General features: G+C 45.3%; 1 protein-coding gene across 3 annotated transcripts; it reads left to right on the top strand.

Moving 5' to 3' along the window:
- The first annotated feature begins 1567 nt into the window (after window positions 1–1567).
- Window positions 1568–26608, top strand: cltcl1 (clathrin, heavy chain-like 1). 3 transcript variants are annotated; one of them, XM_078087022.1, is made up of 32 exons: window positions 1568–1814; window positions 7481–7688; window positions 9540–9808; window positions 10867–11028; window positions 11823–11936; window positions 12015–12188; window positions 12348–12545; window positions 12830–13030; window positions 13142–13294; window positions 13389–13511; window positions 13914–14051; window positions 14120–14284; window positions 14390–14570; window positions 14694–14857; window positions 14951–15076; window positions 15177–15319; window positions 16573–16807; window positions 16893–17015; window positions 17383–17528; window positions 17618–17801; window positions 18213–18405; window positions 19363–19520; window positions 19605–19769; window positions 20716–20991; window positions 21798–21947; window positions 22030–22161; window positions 22256–22366; window positions 22473–22643; window positions 22848–23069; window positions 23420–23440; window positions 25195–25270; window positions 25468–26608. In XM_078087022.1, exons 1-32 carry the CDS (start codon window positions 1773–1775, stop codon window positions 25590–25592), a joined length of 5049 nt encoding a protein of 1682 aa, XP_077943148.1. In that variant the 5' UTR covers window positions 1568–1772; the 3' UTR covers window positions 25593–26608. The 3 variants fall into 3 exon arrangements, with proteins under 3 accessions (XP_077943148.1, XP_040051580.2, XP_040051583.2); XM_040195646.2 differs by having other exon boundaries at window positions 1569–1814; window positions 23420–23446; XM_040195649.2 differs by lacking the exon at window positions 23420–23440 and having other exon boundaries at window positions 1569–1814.
- The last annotated feature ends 125 nt before the right edge of the window (window positions 26609–26733 follow it).

The following is a 26733-nucleotide window of genomic DNA, read 5'->3' on the forward strand; positions in this document are numbered from 1 at the left end:
GACGATCTTGCGCCCCCTCAAAAGCCGCCTTAAGTCTTGCCTGTTGTTCAGCCACCCAATCTTGTACTTTCCCGGGTACAGGGTCACGGACTCGACCCAACAAAAAGTCAACAGGGAGCCCGGGGTCACGGTCGAACATCAGAAAGAAGGGAGACTCTCCTGTGACCTGGTGAGGCGTGGTGTTATAGCAGAACAGGACCTGCGGAAGACAGGAAGTCCAGTCTTACTTTCGTGAGACTGGAAGGGTGCGCAGGAGGTTGTGTAGGGCAGTGTTTTTCAACCTTTTTTGCGTCAAGGCACACTTAAGACACAGAAAAAATCTCACGGCACACCAACAACCGGAAATGATATGAAAATCAATCCCAAACATAGTTTCAGCATGAGCATAATATACTCTAAGAAATCAGGGAAACGCGTGTTCTATTTGTTGTGTTTTATTAAACTTAAAGTCTATGATAAATAAATAAACAGACGTGACGCATGCGCCGGCCTTTAGACGCAAGCCTAGAAAAATGGGTTGACGCACGCAGGTGTGAAAAGGCACGCAAGGGACAACGCGAGGGGCTCCTGCGTCTGCGTGCCCTTGCGTCTCTCTGAAAACGCAGAAGCATAAACTAGGCTTTAGACGTTCAGACCACATTTCAACCCGATTTCAACGTTGAAATTACGTCTTGTGCTCACTGGGAGAGCACCAGCGCGCTGCTATCCCCCACACCTCCCCTGTACGGCCAAACCACTAGCCGTCACTGGAAAATGGGTTCTCGTTTTATTTATTTTATTTATGTATTTCGATACATGTGTCCCACTATTGTTTTAGCGTATGTCTTAGAAAGCAAATTGCGGGTAATATTTGAAAGTACCTTTGGTTTCCCCCCGATGTGACTTGATGGGTTGGAATGGTCTTAAACAGTGCACACCATGTTGCTGCAGTGTTGAAGCTCATTGGTCAGGTGGGGGCAAGGCTTTGTGTTGCCTTGAAAAACTTGGGTTGGGTTGAAAAAATGGTACAGTTAGAATCCTCTCCACATCTTTTACAACAGCAAGCCTCACTTACAGAACCAAGTAACAATGAAGTATTCTTAACTTGTCCACTGAGACTCCTATTCCAGTTTAAGTCATGGGTTTTGATAAGGATGAGAGTAGATTAGATCCTGCGAGTCAACATTCAACAACACTTTTCTATAATGAGTGTGTGCGTGTGTGTGTGTGTGTGTGTGTGTGTGTGTGTGTGTGTGTGTGTGTGTGTGTGTGTGTGTGTGTGATCCGAAAGAAAATCACGGATAAAGGTGATTTCGAAGTTAGTGGGGGAAGGAACGGGCAGAGAGGGGGCTACAGCGGAGGGGTACGGACTGCACACCGACGCGCTTCCATTGACAGCTCTGAGGAGAGGACAACGTAAATAAAACGGGAAGCTCATGAGAGGTCACTGACAACATAAACAAAAATATGAATAGTATCATTAATCGTTTTGAAAGAACATTCGTATGTAGTTATATGGCTCGTGGGGGCTGAGGGAGGGTAGTCTGCACACCGTTAGTAGTTGAAGCGGACTAGTTTTCTCAGCGGAGCTGCGGAGTTATTAAATCGGGACTGGCGTAATGGGGGCGGAGGGGGCAGCTGAACGGGAGCAGTCACTGGATCCGTGTGATACCGACGCAGGCTAACCGCCGCTGCCGACTTTTCTGGACGTTTTCGGGGCCACGAGAAGAACAAGTCCCCTTCCCCCTTTTCCTTCCTCGCGGACTCTTCGGAGAGAGAAAAAGCCTCCAGACATGGCTCAGATACTGCCGATACGATTTCAGGAACATCTGCAGGTAAGCAGAGACTGAAGAGAGAGGGGGGGGGGCTTGGGGCTATAAAAATGAGTTTCAGCTAATTCATTTTTTCTGGCGCAGGGTGTTCCTCGCGCGCACTCCCTTGGCACGTGTCGCGTCTAGAAGGAATGTGAAATGTGGTGCCGGGTGGTGCTCAATATGGCTAACGTTACAGGCCTAGTTTTAAAGGTTATTTGTACAAAATGAAACTCTGAATTGACCAGTCATGCGGTATACAGCAGCAGCTCAAATGCGGACCGGAGTGTGCGTGTATTGATACGCCGCAGCACCACCACCCCCCCAAGTGGAAAAACGCCGCTGTCATGTTCAATCCGCTCCAACGCGAACTGCGGCGTCCTGCCAGCTGTAACGTCGTAGCCGTGAACTCGGGCACATTGTTGTCATGCCCTGCGGCGACCATGTTTGATACTTTGTAACCTTCAACGGCACCGACGACGACGTCACAGATGGACCCACCGTGGGTGAGAAGCGTTTATGTGCCAACAGTGGAATGACTTCCAAGATCTGCATCACTCCGCTGTAATAACAGCTTCTAAAAAACACCTTATTTGAGCAACGTCTTGATGTCACAACAACCCACACCCCATTATTGAAACTATGGTTTCATATTACAGCATCTGAATCTGCTTCATGTGCCGTTTAAGGGCTTTGACTGCGGGTTTTTCTGTTAATCTTAACGTACGTACAAAAAAATGGACAAGGCGAGCATAAAGACTTACTGTGTGGACATATGAATATAAACATAGACCGTGTATGTTTGAATATAAAACACAACTACAATAAAATGGAGATAATAGTGCAATGATGCTTGAATGCATATGGAAAGATTGTTACAGGATACTTTAAGTACATGAGGTGTGTGTGTGTGTATTAGTATAAATTATTGCACACAGCTGTATGTCTGCCACTGGATGACTGATGAAATGTTCATCAGATTGAGGCCTGCTCTGCTGCTCTAATGCAGCTTCAAAATGCTTGACACGTTAAGCTTCAATCTGACAGTCTCATAAAAGTCCTGCATTGTAAAAAAAACCTTAAAACAACCACACTTCGAATGCCCTCTGTTCAAAAATGACAGAAAGGCCACTTATTTAGGTTATCCATGGAGGAACTATTTCCCCTAAGCCCCTGGCCCCTGTTTTTACATTTGTTTTTATAAACCTCTAGTTTGGTTATGACCGTTGTCCCACTGCAGTCCCCATAGTGCTTGCTGTCTTGCAGCCAGAGGAGAAAAGTTTTCTGTGATTCCTCCCCTTGTCCGTAGCCTGTTGTTATGGTAACAGCAGGCGGTGAAATGGCCTTTCGCAGTAGAAAAAAGACCACCCCCTCCCGCCACGCCACCCTCACTCTTCTCCTCTCTTTTCTAGTCTTCTGCCTTTCTCCCCCTCTCCTCTACTTTCCTCTCTCCTCCTTCCCTCTCCTCAATGACAGGCCTGTTGTTGCTTTGCAGAAGGAGGAGTGCAGCTCAGAACATGGCGATGTCTGGGTTATGAGTTCACGTTGCTCTCAACAGCACATGCCATTCTCTGACAAATCTCTTTAAGAAACTACCCCCTGTGGCTGGAGATGGTCATAAGCAGCAAGGCCGCTGCCTTTACGTTCCACCTCCTATTATGAAATCCCAGCTTGGCCCGCTTGTTGTATCCTTCTGTGAAGTGACACAGAGTGCGAAAAGTGGTCGGTGGAAGGTTCCCTTTTCAGAAGGGCAGGTCCGATCTCAGTTGGGTATTTAGCAACATGGACCCTCCCCCTCATGCAAATTCCATGTAACGTTAAATGAGTATCTTCATGACCATGGGTTTGCTGTAAATGTTTTTTTCGAACTTCATTGAATATCTGGCACAACACAGCGACTTGCAAGTAGCGCAGCGTCTTCAGTAAAGTGAGTATGTAAAGCAAGACTTTAGAGATGAACACAAAGAAGGGAACCGACCGCATCCAGCGGACTACTACTCCCCTCCTATAATATGAACGGCTGGTCGCATGATCTGTAGGCACCTTCCTATAATATGTACGGCTGGTCCATGATCTGTAGGCACCTTCCGACCACTTTTCGCTCTCGGCGCTGCTGCCTCTGTGAATCTAGGTGGCTCCAGCAAAAGTCTCAAAAATGCTTGGAATTTGCAAACCCAGGACTTCGGGCCTCAAGTTGTTTAGCTTTCCTTTTTTCCTCTCCCGACCTCGTATTTACAGTTTGGAGTCAGCAGTCTGGGCCAGTCGCTCAGGAGTGTAACCCAGACCCAGATTTCTAGATGAAGCACCAGCATGAGATTAAGAGCAAAACCCGATGCTTCTAAATACCCCTAAACCTCCTCATCGCTCCGCTAGCACTGTAGCAGTACGTGTGAGTGCACAGAAATGTGTTGCAGCTCTTTGGAGCCTGAAAATCAGATCGTCAGAAGATTCCAACCAAGCTGCTCTGCTGTTTGTAGAGGCGTATCTGTGCCAATGCCGCCACGTTGACGGATGTGACAGCAAAGCGGGCCCTTTTTAAACAAATGACATTATTATGGGAAGCAGGATGACATGAGCAGCCCTAACAGGTCTACAAAAATTTAATACAACAAAAAGTATTAAATATTTATGGTGCCAAACGATAATGTAGTTAGTTTATTGTTTGTATGGCCTTGCAAACGAGACCTGCAGAGGACGGTTGCTTGCCCAAAGAGTTAAAAGGATTCCTGTGGATTCATGTCCTGCTTGTTGGCCAAACGGTGTGCCGGTATTACCTCCTTCCTTAAAAGGGCTTTTAACACTTCGGAATCCGCTTTATGAAACTAATCATTTTCAAGGATGAGAAAACCAAAACGGCAAAGTAGCGGGATGAAATGGAAGAAACCCAGAGTAGGAAGCTTCTTTGTGACCCGCATAGGGCAGCTGGCCCATAACCCCTTTCATATATACTCATCCCATCCAATGTTAGCAGAGATTAGTGATCAGCTGTATGATTTTCAGTATTATCTGTTACATACCTCCTGACCTCTACAGCTACACACACACACACACACTAACCTACAGCCTCCTGTGAGAAAGCGTGAAGAGGCTTCCAAGTTTACGCATCTTTTTTTCCTGCAGGCCTTTTTTTTATTTTATTGCGCTTGCATAACCGCGCCCCCCCCAATTCCAAAGCTGCTGACGCGACGTGTCAGTGCCTCGGCATTGCATCCGCCCACTCTATGACTCACCAAAATACTGTCAGTGCAGTATCATCAGGCTGCTGCCTCTGTTCACAGTAATCTCAATCTCTCTGATTGTTGATCTCAGCTGGGAAGAGGACTTGTGTGTGTGTGTGACTAGCTAAAGTGTGATTCTTTTTAGTCGGAAATGTTCTACTGAGAAGGGTAGGTTCCTCTGATAAGTCCGCTGCCTTACCCCGAGCTGAGCATTGTCTCATCCCGTCCTCCTCCTCCAACTTCATACCTTGCGAAAAAAACATCCATCACTCGGGCTTCTCTCCTAACACCAGCCCTCCCTTTCGTTTTAGGCGGCGCTGCAGGACTGCGTCTCCGGTTCCTCCTTTCACCCCCCCCCCCCCCCCCCCCCCCCCCCCCCCCCTATCTTTATTGTGGTTTCCCTACCCTCAGTTCTGGCAGTCTGTAGACTCCGCATATGGCTCCAGTCCTCCCTCAGGTCTTCTCAAGAGGCCTTTGTCTCGTATGTCTCTCATAACTCTCCAACAGCCAGCTAGCAGCTGAGTGGTTGGTTTATGTACAATAATCATTTATTCATAAAAAGTCAGACAATGTCCAAAGGGGATAAAAATATTTCTACTTGTGAGACTTTGGCGTCATTTCGTAACTTTACTGGACAGTGCAAGCAAAGTTTCTGAGATCCCTGTTGTTTCTTGTCAGGAAATCAGGTTTAAATTAATTATGGATATTATAAACAAGCAAACAACAATTAATGGCAAATGTATTAACCTTTTATTTGAATCAAGTGCCATTTTCAATGTAAACATTACACAATAATTACACAAAGTTTGGATCAATTTACAGAACCCTGGATTTTCAACCACATTGTAGGGTCGCATGTCTTTACAGCTAAACTTGGCAATTGTTACTGTGATGTTGAGTTTGGTGCTGGCGAGGCCTGAGGCGTCTGCAGAGCTGAGTTACCTGCTGCTGCTGCAGCGGTGACGCTGCTAGAGGTCCTGACTGTCGGCGTTGTTTAATCCCACGGCGCCTTAGTAGATGGCCGAAAAGATTCATTGTGTTTCTGTGTTTTTTTTTATTTGTCTTCTACATATTCTACAAACAGCGACTGACTTATTTAGAACACCTCCGTGTTTGCAAAAGCCAAAATGTTTCCACACGCTGGATCGATAAGTTGGTTTGTAAATGTCTTGCTCGCAGTCCATGCTGTGTTTAGTTGTTTTTCCGAGCTTCGCGCGGCTGCCGCTGCGTACTGATGACGTCACACAGGCAGACTGAATCGAGTAACGTTTAACGTGTCTAAAGTGCTAAAAAACAAACAAACAAACACACATCCATACCGCTTTTGTACTTAAATCCAATGTGCAGTTTGCAAGTATCGATACAATCGATTATGTACCATTTTAATCGATTTGTAATTGATATATGTCGCCCGGAATGCCGATTTGCGGAGCACAGATCGATTCAGTTGGATCGCAGGAATATAAATCGATTAATCGATTGAGTGAATGAATCGTTACACCCCTAGTTTGGAGAAACAATTAGTGCTATTGATAACATCCATGCAGCACAAATTTTCAGAATAGTGAACAGTTTGTGGGCTCAAAAAGAGAAAATGACAATCGTGTGAATCGTATTGTGTAAACGATAATCATTAGTGCAGGTATCACCTAATTGGATTAAAAATTTAAAACGAGTCATTTATCTGGCATGAATCATTTAGAAAAGAGCTTCATCACCAATCCTCTGCCCCCCACCCCCGGCCCCCCCCAAACTAAGGATGCTGATGCAATCCTTGTTCTAGATGATTTGTCCGTCCTGCTCAAACTTGCTGCCTGAAAGGGAGTACAGTCCTTTTTAGCAGAAGAAAAAGTGCCAACATGAGTGTCTGAGACGTAGTTAGACCTGGGAGTCTTCATCTCATTGAAAGAGCAAATCTGCTAAATAACAAAAAGTGGATTTGCTGACGGTGCTTTATTAAAAAACACTTGAAACGACAGCGCTGGTTTGGGCGTGATGAAGTGTAGCATCAGGCTCGGATACAGTGACTTTTGAAGGAAGACCAGACGGTGCTTACAACAGGAAGCGAAAGAAAACCTCTGTACTCACACAATTCTCAGAATAGTTCAGTGAATTCAGGAGATTACCAGCAGCTATAATAAGTGCGCGTTAACATGCTGTGGGCCCACTCACAATAAAATCCGTCCTCTTTGTTTGTTATCAAAGAGGGTATGACAGGCAGGATGTACTGGAAAAGCATATACTTTGCACCGACATCATATCTTATAAATATTACTATTACATTCCATATTTCAAAAACATAAATATTGACATTTTTTATAATTTAATATCATCTTTTCTTTGGCTCTAGGAGGGGAGCTCAAAGTGGGGCGATGCCCCATTGCCCTCAATTGGCCAGCTGCCACTGCCTGTCACCATATCTGGGTAAAGATCCCCCTTACTGCCTTATAAACCCTATATCTATATCTCCAGTTGCAGAATATGGGCGTGAACCCGGCCAACATCGGGTTCAGCTATCTGACCATGGAGTCGGACAAGTTCATCTGCATCAGGGAGAAGGTGGGCGATCAGAACCAGGTGGTGATCGTGGACATGTCCGACCCCACCAACCCCATCAGGAGGCCCATCTCAGCCGACAGTGCCATCATGAACCCCACCAGCAAGGTCATCGCCCTGAAAGGTGAGGGAGGGGGGGCAGGGAGGACCTCTAGTGGCTTCATGCCTGGCGGGGAGGCTGGATTCTTGTCCTTAGTGCACAAACACAAGTGCTGATCAGGAGGATTTGCCTATAATGCTTCTCTTCTCGCCCCTACCCTCCACCCCCCCGCCACACGCCCCTACCCTCTCACCTGTGGTCTCTCGTTCTTACCTGACTGACACTTTGCTTCTTTCTCCCTTGCTTTCTGTCCCCTTTCAGACGGTGAGTTGCTGTCTGTCTGTCTGTCTGCTCTGTAATGATGCTGTGGCCATTTTGCACTCATAAAAAAGCACCCCCCAAATTCACTCATTCCCTCACCCGTTTGTCCTTTTCATTGTATTGTATATAAACTTTTCTAAAACACATTACGTGAAAAGCACAAATACAACCAAACCTCTATGTATTAGGGCTGTCAAAATTGCTCAAAAAGGGACGTTCGAATATTCGCTTTAAAAAAAGACCGATATTCGAATATGTTCGAATATCTGGTTGCACATTAGACGCGATAACGTCCTCAATAACAGGACAAATTTATACAATGAGACATAACTACTTGTATAGGTAATTTCTTTAAGTTTAAACCTATTTAACAACATATTACCGACACAAAAATAAGTAGATTAACTAACGGCCACGACCGCAGACCTCTTGCTCGCACACACGAACTCTCGCTCTCTCTCGCGCAAATGAACGACAACAATAAACAAATGCTAAGTCCTGATCAAGAGTTTTGTGTAATCAATTTAAGGTCGCGATTCTTGAAACTGAAATTTTTACAGTACCGACATTGAACGCTACGAGCGAGCTGTGCTGGTAAACACAGAACTTTTCCTTGGCATGAAACGGCAAATAATCAAACCAGTGCATGAAGCTGTTGTAGCCTATCTGGTCTATTTTATTCATGCAATATACAGTCAGTAGTCAGGTGCGCGCCCGCCCGCTAAGCAGACAGAATAGAATATTTATAGAATATTTGTTGGCAGCCCTACTATGTATACCTAAATATATCAAGATATGAGAGACTAAGTGACATTTTTATAATTTGGGGGGCCTGATTTGGAGCAGGAAAAAAAAAACGGGTGGAGAAATAATTATCAGTAAATACTTAATAGCCAAAATGGTGCTCCTCTCTAGATGGGTGACCAGATGTGCTGTGTGCACACACACGTGATTGTGTATCTATGTATATGTTTATATAAATGTATTTTATATATAAACGTGTATGTATACATGCTTGTTGAAATGTTTATTAAGGCTTTCAGACATTATTTGAGTATTGATGCTAAACATTGATTTGATAAGTGGAGGTAAAAAATTTGTGCTGGGCATTAATTCATCAATGCCAACACTTATTTTACCGTGCATTAGCATTATTTTTTTACATCGTTTTTTAGACTACTTTGCTGTTTTAAATACACACGTAAACACAGGAGAACAAACTGCTCTTAATTGTAACTACTCTGCAACCCAACCATGCCAAGTCACTTAAATTCCCCCTGGGTCCCAAGTCTCCCCATGTACTGCTTATAACGAAAAGCATCAAGAACATCAATATTATTTTGTTATATGTGTATTAACATACATTGCTGAGGCAAATAGCTTTAGTTTTATATTTGATTAAATTCATTTTTAAGATAAACAAGATGTATTTCCACTGCTACTGTGTGAAATGAATACTGCTGTTAAAAAGCACCTTATTTGTAAAAGTGCGTCTTTGCGATTAATCGAAAAGAACATTATGCGACTAATTGCAATTAAACATTTAAATCGTTGCCTAGGACTCAAGTTTTTCTCGCTGCCTGTCTGTCTCATGTCTGCTCTCCATCCCTGTAGCCGCCAAGACGCTGCAGATCTTCAATATTGAGATGAAGAGCAAGGTAAAGGCGCACACCATGACTGAGGAGGTCATGTTCTGGAAGTGGATCTCTGTGAACACCGTTGCCTTGGTGACTGACACGGCCGTCTATCACTGGAGCATGGAGGGTGATTCCCAGCCCGCCAAAGTATTCGATCGGCACGCCAGTCTGTTGGGGTGTCAGATCATCAACTACAGAACTGACGAGCAACAGAAGTGGCTGCTGCTGATAGGGATTTCTGCACAGGTATGAAAACATGTTTACTCATGTGCCCATGACAGAAGACTGTCTCTGCCTCTTCTAGCTCATCCACAGCCTCATAGGACATAAAAGTCCAAAATCTTTTTGTTTTGTCTCTTAGTCCACAATAATCTTGCATTTTCGCACCCAAAAACATGGTTCTGACAAAACATTTTCCATTGTGGAATCAAGTGGTTTGGTAGCTGTGATAAGTGTGAGCCAGCTTTGACTGAAACGTACTATAAATAATTCTAAAAAGAAGAGAGGGACTGATGAAATGTTAAGCAGCATAATGGTCAACATTAAGGAATACTGCCGGTTACATGCTTTTCTAAAGAGATGGAAGAAGAGATCCAGACATTCACCCATTGTTATCTGGAAAGTACTCTTATTTGCTTTCTTGACTAGAGTCTGTATGGTAAATATGAAGCTGGATCCAGTAGGATAAATTCTTAGTTTTGCATAAAAAATGTCTGGCTGACTTTGCTCAAGGGACAGTATGTAAAGTGAACCCCTTACCCCAAAGTTTTGTCGACTGCTGTTCTGGAAACTTTCTTTTTTTAATCTTGGTCTTTGGACCTTTTGGCTTTTTGCAACTAGAAGGGACAAAGGGGGCAGTGCAGACAAAAGATTGTTACAATGAACTTTGCTGAACTGAAAATCCACTGAAAGGGTTTAAAGTTCAAAGAGTAAAGCACAGACAATTCTTTGGAAGGGACCTGTCAATCAAAAAGAAGCCCCGCCCAAAAGCATACCCTGCTATATTATCTATTTTACTCTAAATAGCATCATGATTTACTCAATGAAGACTTGAAACTAGTGATTGAGACCATACATATGTGTTGTATGGGCATATTCTCAAAGACTTCTATACAGTCAGACTTTCTATCAGAGAGTTGCCACCTCCCGGCCTTTAGAGAATGGAAGCGGACTAATTGAGTTTCCCAGATTTCAGGCTAGAATATCTATCTTCTCTTGGAATGCATGCAAATATGCGTATTCCTTTGTAGTGTTAATGACTTGAATGCATCAATGATTTCTTTTTTTTTTTTTTTGCCCTGCAGCAAAACAGAGTGGTTGGGGCCATGCAGCTGTATTCCGTTGACAGGAAAGTCTCCCAGCCTATTGAGGGTCATGCCGCTGCGTTTGGGGAGTTCAGAGTGGAGGGAAATCTCAAAGCCTCCACCCTCTTCTGCTTTGCTGTGCGCTCACAGGCCGGGGGAAAGGTGAGGGCCCCTGGATCAATGTGTATTTGAAGAAACAACCTTTTATGCTTCATGTCTGTTAGTCTCCAAAATACAGGCCTGAAAATCCCTCACCTTTCGGCGAAATTCGCCGCTTTGAACCCAAAATTGGTGACCTACGTGAATCGTGTAGATTCGATGAGGTTTTTTTGGGGGGGTTATTCATATTCAGTGAACTGCGAACAGGTGCGCGTGCCAGAAGGGAGCGCGAGATTCAGTGAATTGCTAACAGGGTGAGTGATGGTTTCAATAATTTTAATATTTTCTGGTATATCTAAGTTAAGTTACCCAGGAGCTTTGTTTACATAGGCTTAGCTAACGTTAGCTACAGCTTGATGAATTGAGTCATTTAACACAGCAGGAGAGAACGCAACGTTGGCCAGCTAGCTAAAGCTCCGGTGGGAAATGATTAGTTAACGCTACCGTTTTTGAGGAGGTAGATTTTGAGGTGAGGGGGCCGACAAGGCAGAAGGTAAAGTGGTCCACCGTTCTATCAATAAGCAGACCTGCCAACCTGGTACGCATTTTGACTTCAAAGTACGCTAGTACGATTTGTCTCTCTAAACTACGCAAAAACGAGATGACGAGTATTTAATGACTTGTCCCCTATTAGTTGTTGTCAATTCCCATCCCCCCCTCGTCGGTACGCAAAAAATGATCCCTGGGACAAAACCAGTTGAAAACCCCTGCCCTAGAGGGGTAATATCCTTCTCACCTTTTTCACCCTTGACCCGTTTTCATGCCTGAAAATAGCTCAAATGGCTTTCTTCTTCCAGTTGCACATCATTGAAGTTGGTCAGCCAGCTACAGGAAACCAGCCATTCGCTAAGAAAGCAGTGGATGTGTTCTTTCCGCCAGAGGCCCAAACGGACTTTCCTGTAGCTATGCAGGTGAGGACGCCTGCTGCTTCTGTGGTACACTAAGGGGGGCAGCTGATAAAATCGCTCATCTCTGATCATTCTCCCTAGATTGGCAATAAGCACGGCGTCATCTATTTGATCACAAAGTATGGCTACATTCACCTGTATGACCTGGAGTCTGGAGTCTGCATCTACATGAACCGGATCAGTGCAGAGACCATCTTTGTCACCGCCCCTCACGAAGCCACCTCTGGCATTATCGGAGTCAACAAGAAGGGACAGGTGAGAAATAGGCCATGAGTAATTATTTCTCGACATGGTTTATACTAAATAACAGCTCTGCTTCTGATGTCAGAGACAAATGCTTTAATGTGCTTCCGGCCTCATGGAGGTTTTTCTATGCAAACCTATCCGTGGTATTGATATCTGCTTTCTCACCAGGTGCTGTCTGTGTGTGTTGAGGAGGAAAACCTTGTCAACTATGCCACCAACGTCCTGCAGAACCCCGATCTGGCCTTGAGGATGGCTGTGAGGTCCAACCTGGCTGGGGCCGAGGAGATTTTTGCCAGAAAGTTCAACACCTTGTTTGCTCAGGGGAGTTATTCAGAGGCCACTAAGGTGGCTGCATCGGCACCCAAGGTACGCCCATGCCTACAAATACGTCAGAACTAAGTCAGAAAAGGGGCCTCATTGTGTTTTTACAGTTGTCCTCAAAGGGGCAGTCTCAGTGCATCCAGTGGCGAGGTTTCAACTGGCTAACTCTCTCTGACACCTTGTACTGCTGTGGCCTTACGGGAACGCTAAAAGAGGCTCTCGCTTGAGCCTCTGTTTGGTTTGTCCGCTTTGGGCTACTGTAGAAACACGGCTGTGCAACAGAGTACACAGTAGTTCTCTTTATGCACTCTGGTATTTGACCCCCTTAGGGTGTTCTGCGGACAGCAGAGACCATCCGGAAGTTCCAGAGCGTCCCAGCCCAACCGGGCCAGGCCTCGCCGCTGCTGCAGTACTTTGGGATTCTTCTGGACCAGGGCCAGCTCAACAAGTTTGAGTCCCTGGAGCTCTGCCGACCAGTCCTGCAGCAGGGGCGCAAGCAACTGCTGGAAAAATGGCTGAAGGAGGACAAGGTAGGATGTGGGGGGATTGGTCTGCTGTAACCAATAAACGCTGCTGACCAAGCCGGGGTCATTGACCCGTCTCCTGACTATTTAGTGACCGAGATGTGTCTTGTGCTGCAGCTGGAGTGCTCTGAGGAGCTGGGGGACCTGGTGAAGGTCTCGGACCCCACCCTGGCTCTTAGCGTGTACCTCCGAGCTAACATCCCCAACAAGGTCATCCAGTGCTTCGCCGAGACCGGACAGTTCCAGAAGATTGTGCTATACGCTAAAAAGGTAACTGCCCCTCAAACGGCTTCAGTTCTCCACTCACATATCGGTTGTCACCGAATTTGCATTTGTATCCACTTTATCTGCGGTGCTTTTGTAGGTGGGCTACACCCCGGATTGGGTGTTTCTGCTGAGGAACGTGATGCGCGTCAACCCGGATCAGGGACTTCAGTTCGCCCAGATGCTGGTCCAAGATGAGGAGCCGCTGGCCAACATCAACCAGGTAACACCTCGCTGAATTAACAGCAAGCAGGAATGTCCAGCCTATATATATACACACACACACACACACACCACAAAGGGCCCTATGTGGGAGACTCCCTCTCTGTTATTCCAGATGTGCCAGCAATGCCCGGAATCCACTGTGTCAGTGACCCCTCCCCTCACGCACTCACATTCATACATTTTTAAAAAGCCACATCATCGCTCTGCTCAGTCCACATCTCCAAGACTTGTGGCTCCTTGAAGTCCCGACCCATTTTTGCAGATGTTGAATAAGAAAAGCTGAAACATCTGGCCACCGGGGCTTGGGGCCCTTAATGGCGTGCATGCTACTGTAGAAGTAATCAATTTGAAAAACCATAACATTTTTGCCCTCTTTGTGCCCCCCCCGCTTGCCTGGTAGATTGTCGACGTATTCATGGAGGGTAACCTGATCCAGCAGTGCACCTCTTTCTTGTTGGATGCTCTGAAGAATAACCGCCCGGCTGAGGGCCACCTGCAGACCCGTCTACTGGAGATGAACCTCATGCATGCTCCCCAGGTGAACACCCAGAATGCCCTGCTCTGACGAAATCAGCCCGATCAGACTTTAATGCAGGCTTCTTTCAGGTAGCAGACGCTATCCTGGGCAACCAGATGTTCACCCATTATGACCGGCCCCATGTTGCCCAGCTATGTGAGAAGGCGGGGCTTCTGCAGAGAGCTCTGGAGCACTACACCGACCAGTATGACATCAAGCGGGCCGTGGTACACACGCATCTGCTCAACCCTGAGGTACGGCAGTGGCCGACGCTCTCTTAGGAGCAGCCGTCATGTTTTGTGATGTGTTAAGTTACTTTTTGAGCCCTCCCCCCTTCTTACCCTCCTCCTCCTGTCCAGTGGCTGGTGAACTACTTTGGCTCTTTATCAGTGGAGGACTCGCTGGAGTGTCTGAGGGCCATGTTGTCTGCCAACATCAGGCAGAACCTGCAGCTGTGTGTGCAGGTTGCGTCCAAGTATCACGAGCAGCTGGGGACTCAGTCGCTTGTGGAGCTCTTTGAGTCTTTCAAGAGCTACGAGGGTAGGTGTCGCCCCTAGAATTCGTGGGTTGAATTTGTGCTTCAGGTTTGCGTAGATTGACATTGAGTTGACTTTTTGTGCCGTGTTTTTACCCCCCCCCCCCCTCCCCCCATCTCAATTCAAGGCTTGTTTTACTTCCTTGGGTCGATTGTGAATTTCAGCCAGGAGCCTGACGTCCACTTCAAATACATCCAAGCCGCCTGTAAAACAGGCCAGATAAAGGAAGTGGAAAGGATCTGCAGGGAGAGCAACTGCTACGACCCAGAGAGAGTGAAAAACTTCCTCAAGGTAAAAACAGCAACAAAAAGATCCTCTGTGTTAAAGTGTTAATGGTAGGCAGCACTGCATCGCTGTTCAATCTCACGTTCCTTCCCTTTGTAGGAGGCCAAGCTAACGGACCAGCTTCCCCTAATCATTGTGTGCGATCGCTTCGACTTTGTCCATGACCTGGTGCTCTACCTCTACCGTAACAACCTCCAGAAATACATTGAAATCTACGTACAGAAAGTAGGAATTCAGACTTCATATGAATATCTGGTTATCACTTCATAATCCAGGCCTTTTATGGGCTGTGCGCCTCTTCATTTTCTATTTGTTGCTCTTTCAGGTGAACCCCAGTCGCCTGCCCGTTGTAATAGGCGGCCTTTTGGATGTGGACTGTGCTGAGGACGTCATCAAGAACCTGATCATGGTGGTGAGAGGGCAATTCTCCACTGACGAGCTGGTGGAGCAGGTGGAGAAGAGGAACAGGTGAGGACCAGAGATAAACCACCTGCACTGCTTTTATGCATAGCTGCTCTGCTGTGTCCTATTAGATGCTGGTGGACAATTGTGCGTCTAAGTGACTTAGTACCTGCTGCAAAAGCATCTTTACCCTGTGGGGGTGAGTAAACCTCTTTAATGACACATAGACGCTATACTGGCTGTGTTTACGCTGCAAGAGACGACAGGGGTTGTGTTCCGTTTGAAGCGCTAAAAAAAAGCGTTTTTCTGAAAGTCACCATTAGAAAGAAAACCAGTGAAAAGTAACGTTGCAAGCGGAACTTTAGATATTTCTTCTAGTGCCCGATGCCCATAAATGTCCGAATGCAATGTCACACCGAGCGAAGGACACACCCAGGTGACTGAACAATGCTGATAAGCATATATGACATTTTTTTTTCATTTTCTAAGACAGGACTTTCATTACATTACATGTCATTTAGCTGACACTTTTTTCCAAGGCGACTTACAATAAGTGCATTCAACCATAGGGATACAAACTCGGAAGAACAAGAAACAAGATTTCATCAAATAAGCCAATTTACAATTTCCTATAGATAAGTGGCATAAGTACAATTTAAGTGCTACAATTTGTTAGTCTTTTAGTCGAGGTAGAGTCTGAAGAGGTGTGTCTTTAGTTTGCGGCGGAAGATGTGAAGGCTCTCTGCGGTCCTGATGTCTTCAGAGAGCTCGTTCCATTTAGGAGCAAGGACAGCAAAGAGTCGTGATCTTGTTGAGTGTTTTGCTCTCAGTGAGGGAGGAACAAGCAGTTTAGCAGATGCAGAGTGGAGAGTGTGGGTCGGGATGTAGGGTTTGACCATGTCCTGGATGTAAGCTGGACCCAATCTATTCACAGCATAGTACATGAGCACAAATGTTTTGAACTGGATGCGGGCAGCCACCAGTAGCCAGTTTCCTCCACTGTTGATTCTTTCTGGGATTCTGGAGGCGTGTGGTGTTAATCCAACTCCCCACCAATGCTCCACACAGAGTGAAGCCTCTGGCATTTAAAACTCACTGTTAAAACGGTATGACAGAGAGAGAATGTGAGGATGAGCACACGGATTGTGCTCCACTGCCACCAAGTGGTGTGTGTGCTGCACTGCAATAACAGTAGGAGGCCGATGATTGCCCTCATAATTTCTTCATCCAACGTCGATGCACGCCAGTTAGAAGATTCTACTTCAATACTGGATGCTTGTATGACTTTAGCCGAGCTGTTTCTCTCCTTTTTTCCTCAGTTTAAAACTTCTACTGTCGTGGCTGGAGTCCAGAATCCACGATGGCTGCGAGGAGCCGGCCACTCACAACGCCCTGGCCAAAATATACATAGACAGCAACAATACGCCCGAGCGCTTCCTGAAGGAGAATGCATTCTACAACAGCACCGTAGTGGGGAAGTACTGCGAGAAGAGGGACCCCCACTTGGCCTGCGTGGCCTACGAGAGAGGACAGTGTGACCTGGATCTCATCAAAGTACGTAGAGATGCTGAAGATGATAATCTACGTCGTTCCAAACACTATTTAATCCCATTCTTTATTTGTTCTTTCTTTCGCTCAGGTGTGCAATGAGAACTCTTTATTCAAGAGCGAGGCCCGTTATCTGGTGCGACGGAAAGATGCAGAGCTCTGGGTGAACGTGTTGGAAGAAAACAACCCCTTCAGAAGGCAACTCATCGACCAGGTCAGGTGGAGTTAAGCTCAGCTTGTTGACGGTTTTCCCGCACACCAGATCCAAAGTATTAAGATACTTTGAGTTTGCCGTGGTAACAAATAGCTTTGGTTTTGTCGACTACGCCGGGTGGAGATTTAAAATGAAAATGTCCATTTGACAGTGCTGTACCGCTCTGAATTTTCTTGTTTAATGTGTGCAGCAGTGTTAAGCCCCTCCCAATGCTACCCTTTTCTGTTTTTTTATGCTTTTAACGCATGATCAAATCATTTTTGGAGTTAATGGATGGTTACGTAAACGTATTCATAACGTGTTAACGTGCCCTGCCCTAATTATTCCTCATGTTGTATCTTTCCTTTCGTCTTCCATCCCGCCTCAGGTGGTGCAGACGGCACTGTCGGAGACCCAGGATCCAGAGGAGGTGTCGGTCACGGTGAAAGCCTTCATGACCGCGGACCTTCCCAACGAGCTGATCGAGTTGCTGGAGAAGATCGTACTTGACAACTCTATCTTTAGCGAACACAGGTGCAGCACGGCCTGCAATGATTTAACCACCATAACCTTCCCTTTTTCTTCTTAAAAGAACTCTCTCTGTTGCGGGTATTTTCCCTCAGGAACCTCCAGAACCTGCTCATTTTGACGGCCATCAAGGCTGACCGCACTCGTGTGATGGAGTACATCAACAGGCTGGACAACTATGATGCCCCAGACATCGCTAACATCGCCATCAGCAACGAGCTCTTTGAGGAAGCCTTTGCCATTTTCAAGAAGTTTGACGTCAACACCTCAGCCATACAGGTGAGACTGCACCCATACAATTACTTCCATTAAATAGTTCTGAGTACTTGACATTCAATAGTATAACACAAATGTAAAAAGTTGCATTAATACCTGCATTAGTTTCATGGTGACCCCATTCTAGCATAAGTTACATTTTTAATTTGTTATCTTTGTTATTATATGGAATTTCTTCATTATAACATTTTCATTAAAGAATTAATAATTCTCATAGTGCAGTGCGTATTGACCGATATAGAAACCACTTTCTCTCTGCTGCTGTTTGGAACACAAGCAAAGAGAGCTACCAGAGATGTAGTAGCACTCTGTAGTCCTGTGTTACACCAAGCACATCAATCTCTTAATCTTTTTTTTTTTAAATGCTGCTTCATCTCCCTGTGAGTGAGCTTTCCCATTCTCTCTGTTCCTCAGGTATTAATAGAGCACATTGGGAACTTGGACCGGGCCTACGAGTTTGCAGAGCGCTGCAACGAGCCCGCCGTGTGGAGCCAGCTGGCCCAAGCTCAGCTGCAGAGAAACCTGGTCAAGGAGGCCATCGACTCGTACATCAAGGCCGTCGACCCCTCGGCGTACATGGAGGTAGTCAACGCCGCCAGCAAGAACGGTGAGCCTCCCGCCGCCCCGGGACGAACACATTGACACATCCTGAGCTGTCGCGTGACTACAGGGTTCCCGCGGGTCCTTAAGTCTTAAAATGTCTTAAATTAAAATTCGGGTAATTAAGGTCTTAAATTGTCTTAAATTTCAAGTAAAGTTGCTGTAGGTATTCATTTTTTTCCCGGTGCGCTTAATGATGACGAGAAAGCACAGTGGCGCATTGTAAAACATCTAATAGTTGATTAGTTTAGTATTGTGCGAAATGAGTCTCCGCACCCAAAAGGCAGAGGTACTGTGGGTTCTCCATACTGTGACGAGGCACAATTCTTTTAAATCTAATGATGACATACATGGCGTCTTTGCTGCCATGTTCCCCGATTCGCAATGCATTGTGTTGTTTAGTGTAATGCAAACTTATGTATGTTATGTTGGCTCTGTTCTGCATCACAAAGGAATCACTTTGATTGTTTACATCTATATTGGCCAAACCGTGTTGGAAGGGTTATTGTCAGTTATTATACTGTCTCCTAATTTGAAAAAAAGTTTTGATTTCCATTGTAGGAGGCAATAAATTGCGTATTCCAAAGAAATTGTGACATTTTTGGGTCTTAAATTATATTTGTTGAGGTCTTAAAAAGGTCTTAAAAAGCATTACATTTTACTTTTGAAATGGTGCAAGAACCCTGGACTAATAACCGTACGGATTTAACAAGACTGCAGATAAACAGCCATGGCAATAAATCCAATCCAATATAACATTAAAGACACAAGACGTGGTGTCAATTCCCCATATTATCCAGAAGAGGGCTTGCTGGTTCTAGTCAAATGTTGTTTCTCTTATTACTACACCAGAAGTTGTTTTCTCTAAAGGTATACAAAATTTATTTTCAGAGAACCAGCAAGATGACTGCCTGTCTCTTGCACAGTGGTGACATAAAAGACGTCCTGTATTTTTCTTTTGCAGATAACTGGGAGGACTTGGTCAAATTCCTCCAGATGGCTCGGAAGAAAGCGAGGGAGTCGTACGTGGAGACGGAGCTGATCTTTGCTTTGGCCAAAACCAACCGTCTGGCTGAGCTGGAGGAGTTTGTCAGCGGGCCCAATAACGCTCACATACAGCAGGTACACGCCGCGCCTCCCAGCTGTGTGCACTGAGAGGGCCGCCTCGTCACAGCCTCACCTCACCTCTCCCATGTCCCTCCCCAGGTGGGCGATAGGTGTTATGACGAGGGGATGCACGAGGCGGCCAAGCTCTTATACAACAATGTGTCCAACTTTGCACGGCTGGCATCGACGCTGGTCCTCCTCGGGGAGTACCAGGCGGCCGTGGACAGCGCCCGGAAAGCCAACAGCACGCGGACGTGGAAGGAGGTAACGGCGCATGAAACACCTCTTTAGTTGTGATACGGGGATATTCTAAGATTAATTGGTATCCATTACTATACGGAGTACTTGACTATTTTGAGACAAAAAAAGATTGTTAATTATTTTAGGGAGCTTAAGTGTCCAGTTTTGTCTTCTGTAACGTACATTGTTACCGACGGAAAAAGAAACATATCTGACTTGGCCGTCAATAATATAGCCAGAAAATAACACCCAGAAAATGTGAAAAGAGTCTATCTCAATTTCTGCAATTTGAAATCACAGACTGTAGAAGGTGTGTAGTCATTGTGAGGTCAAATGTTGATTTGTGGACAAGTGAACTGTAGTGAGCATATTCAGAATGTGGAGGAGCGACGTAGAAACACCATATTCGGCTCTGGGAGCGACAGCGACTGGACAATCCGTTTGTCCACCCTAAAGCATGCAATGCTTGACTCTCAATGGACCATCATTTCCTAAATGAAACTACTTTCAAGATTTGAGACTAGATAATAAATCGAGTGAGTAATCCCCAGTAGCTCTGTGCCTAATGGAAGGGTTTGTTTTGTTGGGGCGACTGTGGGTGAGTGAGGAACACGGTCGTCCTCCAATCAGAGGGTTGTCTGTTCGATCCCAGGCTCTGCTAACCTGCATGTCCATGTGTCCTTGGGCAAGACACTTAACCCAACATTGCTCCTGTAGCTGCGACTACAGTGTGTGGATGTTATTTACTGATGTGGAGGTGTCACTGTGTGTGGTTCTCCTGTTATCAGTGTATGAATGGGTGTGAATGGGTGAATGATGTCATGTAGTGTTAAAGCGCTTTGAGTGGTCTGAAGACTAGAAAAGCGCTGTACAAGTACAGGCCATTTACCATTTGTTTTAAATGCTATCAAACTATAGCTATAAAGTAGCGTTTATATTTGACTTTTTTCCCGCCCCCTCTGATCATCAGGTGTGTTTTGCGTGCGTGGACGGCGAGGAGTTTCGGCTGGCCCAAATTTGTGGCCTCCACATAGTGATCCACGCCGACGAGCTGGAGGACCTGATAAGTTACTATCAGGACCGCGGATACTTCGAGGAGCTCATCGCCCTCCTGGAGGCCGCGCTGGGTCTGGAGCGGGCCCACATGGGCATGTTCACTGAGCTCGCCATCCTATACTCAAAGTTCAAACCGCAAAAGATGAGGGAGCACCTGGAGCTGTTCTGGTCCAGAGTCAACATCCCCAAGGTACAAGCTATCAGTGTGTGTGTCCGCACAGTGGCTTCCTCTGTAATTATTCAAATGATTTGTGTGTCATGAACTTTGTTTGATTTATTACCCTCCGAAGCTTTCAGTTATCCACAGCATCGGGGAAGGAAAGTTAATAGTGCGTGGATAAGGCTTCCTGAGGGTCTTTTCAGTCTTTTTAGAGTCTTTGATAAAGTCAAAGTGGCCTTTTTTTAAGTGCTTATGTTAAATGTTGTCCCTGCATAGGTTAATATTTGTCCGCTTGTTGTCCTTAATCAAACCACAAAATAAACCAACCACGGTAGGGTATTAAAACCATACTTAATTTCTTTGCAAGGATATGCACTTGTTCACATTATAAATTCCACAGTTGATATGTCAGGAAATAAAATGAATAAACCAAAACAACCCTACATTTAAAGGTTTAGCAAATAAAACATACTTATACTTTATACTTATATAAAAATAAATGAATAAAATGATGGTTTGTAATTTAAGTAAGTTAGTTTATATAAGTGCTGTATTTCCACTATTGTCTTGGCACAATGTGGTTGGTGGCACTGGTTTGATTAGAGATAAAGTTGCTACCTGTACACACATATGTAACAAATATATATAACAATTAGTTGATATTTTAATTTTGGAGAATTCCATAAAATGTCTGATCTCCAACCCGTTTGCTATCTTTCCAGCACAAACCAATTGTTTCATCATATTCTTATTTAATGGTCCAGTAAAAATGAAAACATAGCCGACCTGTGATGAGGGCCTCGGTGTCACACTGTTTGTACTTGTGTGTTTCTCAGGTCCTCCGTGCAGCGGAGCAGTCTCATTTATGGGCAGAGCTGGTTTTCCTTTACGATAAATACGAAGAGTTTGACAACGCCGCCATCACAATGATGTCTCACGCCACAGATGCGTGGAAAGAAGGGCCATTCAAGGACATCATTGCCAAGGTGAACTAGTGTGTGCACCTGATTGTTATCGACCTACTTTTATATTTTTGTGATCTTTTTATATATTATTGTTTCTCCTCAGGTCGCCAATGTGGAGTTGTACTACAAATCTCTGTCCTTCTACTTGGAATACAAACCTCTTTTACTTAACGACCTGCTGACCATCCTGTCCCCGCGGCTGGACCACAGCCGAGCTGTCACCTTCTTCAGCAAGGTAACCACCGGCAAAGTCAAGCCCCGCCTCTTTACAATCATAATGCAGTAGCACGGCGGGGGCGATGTGATCACTGTTGTTTTTGCCTAACCAGGTGAACCAGCTGAAGGTGGTCAAACCTTACCTGAGGTCCGTCCAGAATCACAACAACAAGTCGGTCAACGAGGCGCTTAACAACCTGCTGATGGAGGAGGAGGACTACCAGGTCTCCCAGCCGTGTTCCTCATGTTGATAACCATCTTGTCTGCCGCCAGGCATCCCTCTTCTCACCCCTCTGGGTTCCGTGATGTGATGCTGTGTGTGATCCTCAGGGCCTTAGAGCGTCCATTGATGCCTATGACAACTTCGACACCATTGACCTGGCGCAGCGGTTGGAGAAACACGAGCTGATTGAGTTCAGACGTATCGCTGCTTACCTTTACAAGGGCAACAACCGCTGGAGACAGAGCGTGGAGCTCTGCAAGAAGGACAAGCTCTACAAGGTAGGACCAGAAAACCTCTTGGTGGCAATATTTAATCCCCAATATATTACCCCCATATTTCTGTAGATGGCACTGTTTGTTCACAGTTAATGGAGATCCTCTATGCAGATGGAGGCATGCAGCACAGGAAAGCACAGAAAAGATTATTTAGAAGGGCTTCAACCATGAATTAAATATGCTCTCTGCTTCCCAACACTTTCCCAGGATGCCATGCTCTACGTCGCGGAGTCCAAGGATGCTGAGCTGGCGGAAACTCTGCTCCAGTGGTTCCTGGAGGAGGGAAGGAAGGAGTGCTTTGCCGCCTGCCTGTTTGCCTCTTACGACCTGCTGCACCCCGACGTGGTGCTGGAGCTGGCCTGGAGGCAGAACATCGTGGACTTTGCCATGCCCTATTTCATCCAAGTCATGAGAGAGTACCTGACCAAGGTGAGTGCTCAGTGGAGTTCAGGGCAAAGACTGGTTAGAGTTAGAAAGTGTGATTAATGATTCAATATCATTCAAGAGGGGAAATTGTAGATTTGTACTGTTTTGAAGCTGCTTTATTGTTCTTATATTGTTTAATTTCTTGTGGCAACTTGTTTTGATAGGTGAGAGGTAGGCCTTAGTCTCCTGGAGGTATTTAAAAAGCACAGTGGTCATACAGGGAGTTTCAGTTTAGGTGCTCTTAAGTCATGCTAGCCAAGTATTTTTTTCGCAGTGAACTCCCCCTGGTGTAGAAATGATGAACTGCAGACATGTGAGGTCACATGAGGTCATCTCTTTGGCTTCTCTTCCAGGTTGATGAGTTTGCAGCGAAGGTGATGGTCTCTGGCACTCTTTCATTCCTCTTAAGTGTCCTGTCTGTGTTTTGTTGTAACTCATCCCTGAGCTTTTCTGAGGAGGGAACCGTAAGCATGGACCGTAGGGCGAAGAACTCCGGCCTTGGGGAGCTGTAGTGGTTTGTGCTGGCTTCTGCTCCGCTTCTGCCTTTTTTTTAAGAAATTTTGAGTTTGTTGAACCAGAGGGCTTTCTAAATTATCTTGTAGTGGGGTTTGGCATAGGTTAAGGAATTTTGAAGAAAAAAAAGAAGCCTTTCCAGCAGAAACAAATTCATGAAAAAGTTTGCTAAAACAATAGGAAATATCTTATCTTTTTATGTTTCAGCTAATTAGATTTGTGACATTTTAAGCTGCTGGTGTGATTAAAATACTTCAGCAGCTGCACTGGTATGGTTATGAACCGTTTTTTTTCCTTATGGCATTGTGTGACGGACAGTTGAACAAACCTCCAGGTTGTCCCTGTATCAGGGAGGTAGGACACGGTCCATAGAGTAGAGAGCTACTGTGTTGAAAGCTGGAGCCGAAGCCTGCACGCCACACTGAACTAACCGATCTAACTCAGGGGTGCCCACCCCTTTTCAATAGACTAAGTCATGGCGTTCTTAATTTCTCAGTATGATTTTGCAGAACCATTGTCCTAATGAATCTCCATTTACATCAGAAACCTTTTTTCTCTTTATTTGTATTGCTGTCTGCACGGCAGAAGCACAGTGCCCAATGATTTCTGTGGCCCTAAGTGTTGTGAATAAAAAGACGCCGACTTTCTGCGTTAATACTGTGCGCCCATGGTTTCTGATGGGAATGAAAGGTCCACTCAGCAGAGGCCTTTCGGCAGGGGCTGCTGAGTGGTGCATGTGGCATAGCATTAGCGTGTATATAACTTGATACACAGTTTAATATTTCTCTAACTTGCAATCCTGCTGTAGTTTTTCTCTGACAGGGTACGTTCACACAACTCCCACCCCCCTGCTCCAAATAAACCATAAGAATAAAACCAATTCCCCCCCTAGTGGTATCTAGCTATGATGTAGTAGTAGGGAAGTTGCTACCTGCTTGATTTTGTGAATCAGCTTCTAATTCTGGTGCTTAAAGGTTTTAAAAAGTGATCTTTTAGAAATTCAAAGAGAAGTGATTATGTTGCTATGCAGAATAACTCACAGAGCTTGTTGTCTACTGTTTTCATTAGAAATTATTCTGTCGACAATCAAGGTTGGTGAATGATTCAAGGCTGATGTGATTGTCCATCTCCGTGCCAAAGAAGAAAGCTGTAAATAGGCGTATCCATGGTAAATCCATGGTAATAAATCGAATAAATAATATCAATTAAATAGCATAAATAAAGAAAACATATTTTTATCTGGAAAGCGACATTTGGGTTTTTAAGTGTAAATTCCCGGTGCTTCAGGCAGCACAAATCCATTTGGTTTTCTTTTATTGAATTGTGTTGACAGCAGGAGTATCCTCAGCATGATTGGATACAACAGGAAATAAATAGTTGCTTATACTTTGTGTTGTAGTGGGTGAATCGGCCCTTTGATTGTTCCACTTAACAGTTGAACAGGGATCTGCATTAGAAATTAGACATGCATCTCAGGTAACCCCCCCCCCCCCACCTAATTGATTAATTGACGGCAGAGCCGGGCCCATGGGAGTTACGGGGATTTTCTGCAGGATGCGGTGCATGTGTGCATGCGAGCCCGCCTGATGCGTTCCTGTGTCTCTGTTGCCCTCAGGTGGACAAACTGGACGAGGCAGACAGCCAAAGGAAATCCGAAGAGGAAGTGACGGAGCCTCAGCCGATAATGTTCGGTAAGTTTTCAGGCGGTTGGCTTTCCCACCTCCGGTCGATCACTAATCTACCTGTTGTAGTACAAATTAAAGAAATGTTGAGCTTACTTTGTTCGTATGCGTAAAGTATTGCTGATGGAAAGGAGAAGGATCAATCTCGTCAATTTGTTTTTACATCTAGCAAGAAAGCAACTAAATTTGTGTTTGTGTGTGATCAGGTCAGCAGCTGATGTTGCCCCCCTCTCCTGCTCCGGCTCCTCCCCAACCAGGGTACCCCGGCTACGGCTACCCTGCTGCCCCCGCCGGCTTCCCGGCTCAGCCCGCTTACGGCTTCAACATGTAAGAGCCCAACCAACCCCCACCATCCCTGGCTCGTCCGCCCGCTCTTTCCTCCCTCGCGAACACACACACACCTTGGACCTGAACCACACTGGAACGTGCTGCTCCGAGTCAACTCCAGAAACCTAAGACGCGCCTCTAAACTGCAATATAAACCCTTCCCCTCTACAGTCTCAACACGCACCTCAACAGGAATGGCCCTCAAGAGAACGTATGACCTCCCCCGTCCCCCCTTCCTCTCCCTCTTTTCCGATATCACAGCTCTGATCCCGTCACTGATCTACACAGCATGAAGTGGCTGAATCCCCAGGACTACTGTAGTGACCCCAGACCTCTCTGTCCTGCTGCTCCATGTAGACATACTAACCTAGAGCACCGTTGTTTTTTTGTTTTTGTTTTTTTCAAAAAAAATCCCTAGAGATTCAGCACTGATGAGGAACAGACTTTGTTACAGAGGAGTGGTAAAAGCACTGCTTCGCCCCTTTTAAGGAGGGGGCAAAAAGAAAAAAAGAACGGACTCAAATGTTTAATTCCACTACTGTCTCATGATCCAGATGGAAGGACTGTTACTGTGCAATAGTTTTTGTTTGTCCTCTCACAAAAGGTACAAAGTTTTGCTGTACCAATTAAGAACACACGTTTATGAGGTTAATGGTACTGTCTGTACTGTAGACTGTACTGTATGTGACTGCATGTGTGAGTGTGTAGCTTCTAAAGGTTTTGAAAAAGACACTCGATGAAAAGTCCATCCCCACGCAGCAGCAAAAAACTTTTTTTTTAATTAACTTTTGGATCTGGAGATCTGGATCAGGATGCTTGTGAAAGAAAGGAGATGGAATTATTATTAAAACAATAAAGAAAAATGCTGTAGTCTGTGCATGTGCTGCCAAAGTATAATGCTGCAACCAGGAGCACAATTTTCATACACTAAAGTATATCAAGTATTGCCAACGTAGTAACAGAAAGCGGTGATGAATCTCAAATCAATATATTGTAATTAAAACTGTATGATTTAAGATATATTGAAGCGTGTGTGTGCGTGTGTGTGTGTGTGGGGGGGGGGGGGGGTTAAAAAGCGATATGATTTTTGTAAGAAAATGGGGGGGGGGGAAAAGCAGGCAAGCAAGCGAAAAAAAATAGCTGGT

Source organism: Gasterosteus aculeatus, chromosome 13, assembly GCF_964276395.1.
Source record: "Gasterosteus aculeatus chromosome 13, fGasAcu3.hap1.1, whole genome shotgun sequence".
NCBI classification, from domain to species: Eukaryota; Metazoa; Chordata; class Actinopteri; order Perciformes; family Gasterosteidae; genus Gasterosteus; species Gasterosteus aculeatus.

Coding starts and splice junctions, on each gene's coding strand:
- cltcl1 (XM_040195646.2), top strand. CDS start 1,773: ATGGCTCAGATACTGCCGATACGATTTCAGGAACATCTGCAG. Junction 13,512..13,913: donor CGCTGGCCAACATCAACCAG/GTAACACCTCGC, acceptor CTTGCCTGGTAG/ATTGTCGACGTATTCATGGA. Junction 25,271..25,467: donor GCCTCAGCCGATAATGTTCG/GTAAGTTTTCAG, acceptor GTGTGTGATCAG/GTCAGCAGCTGATGTTGCCC.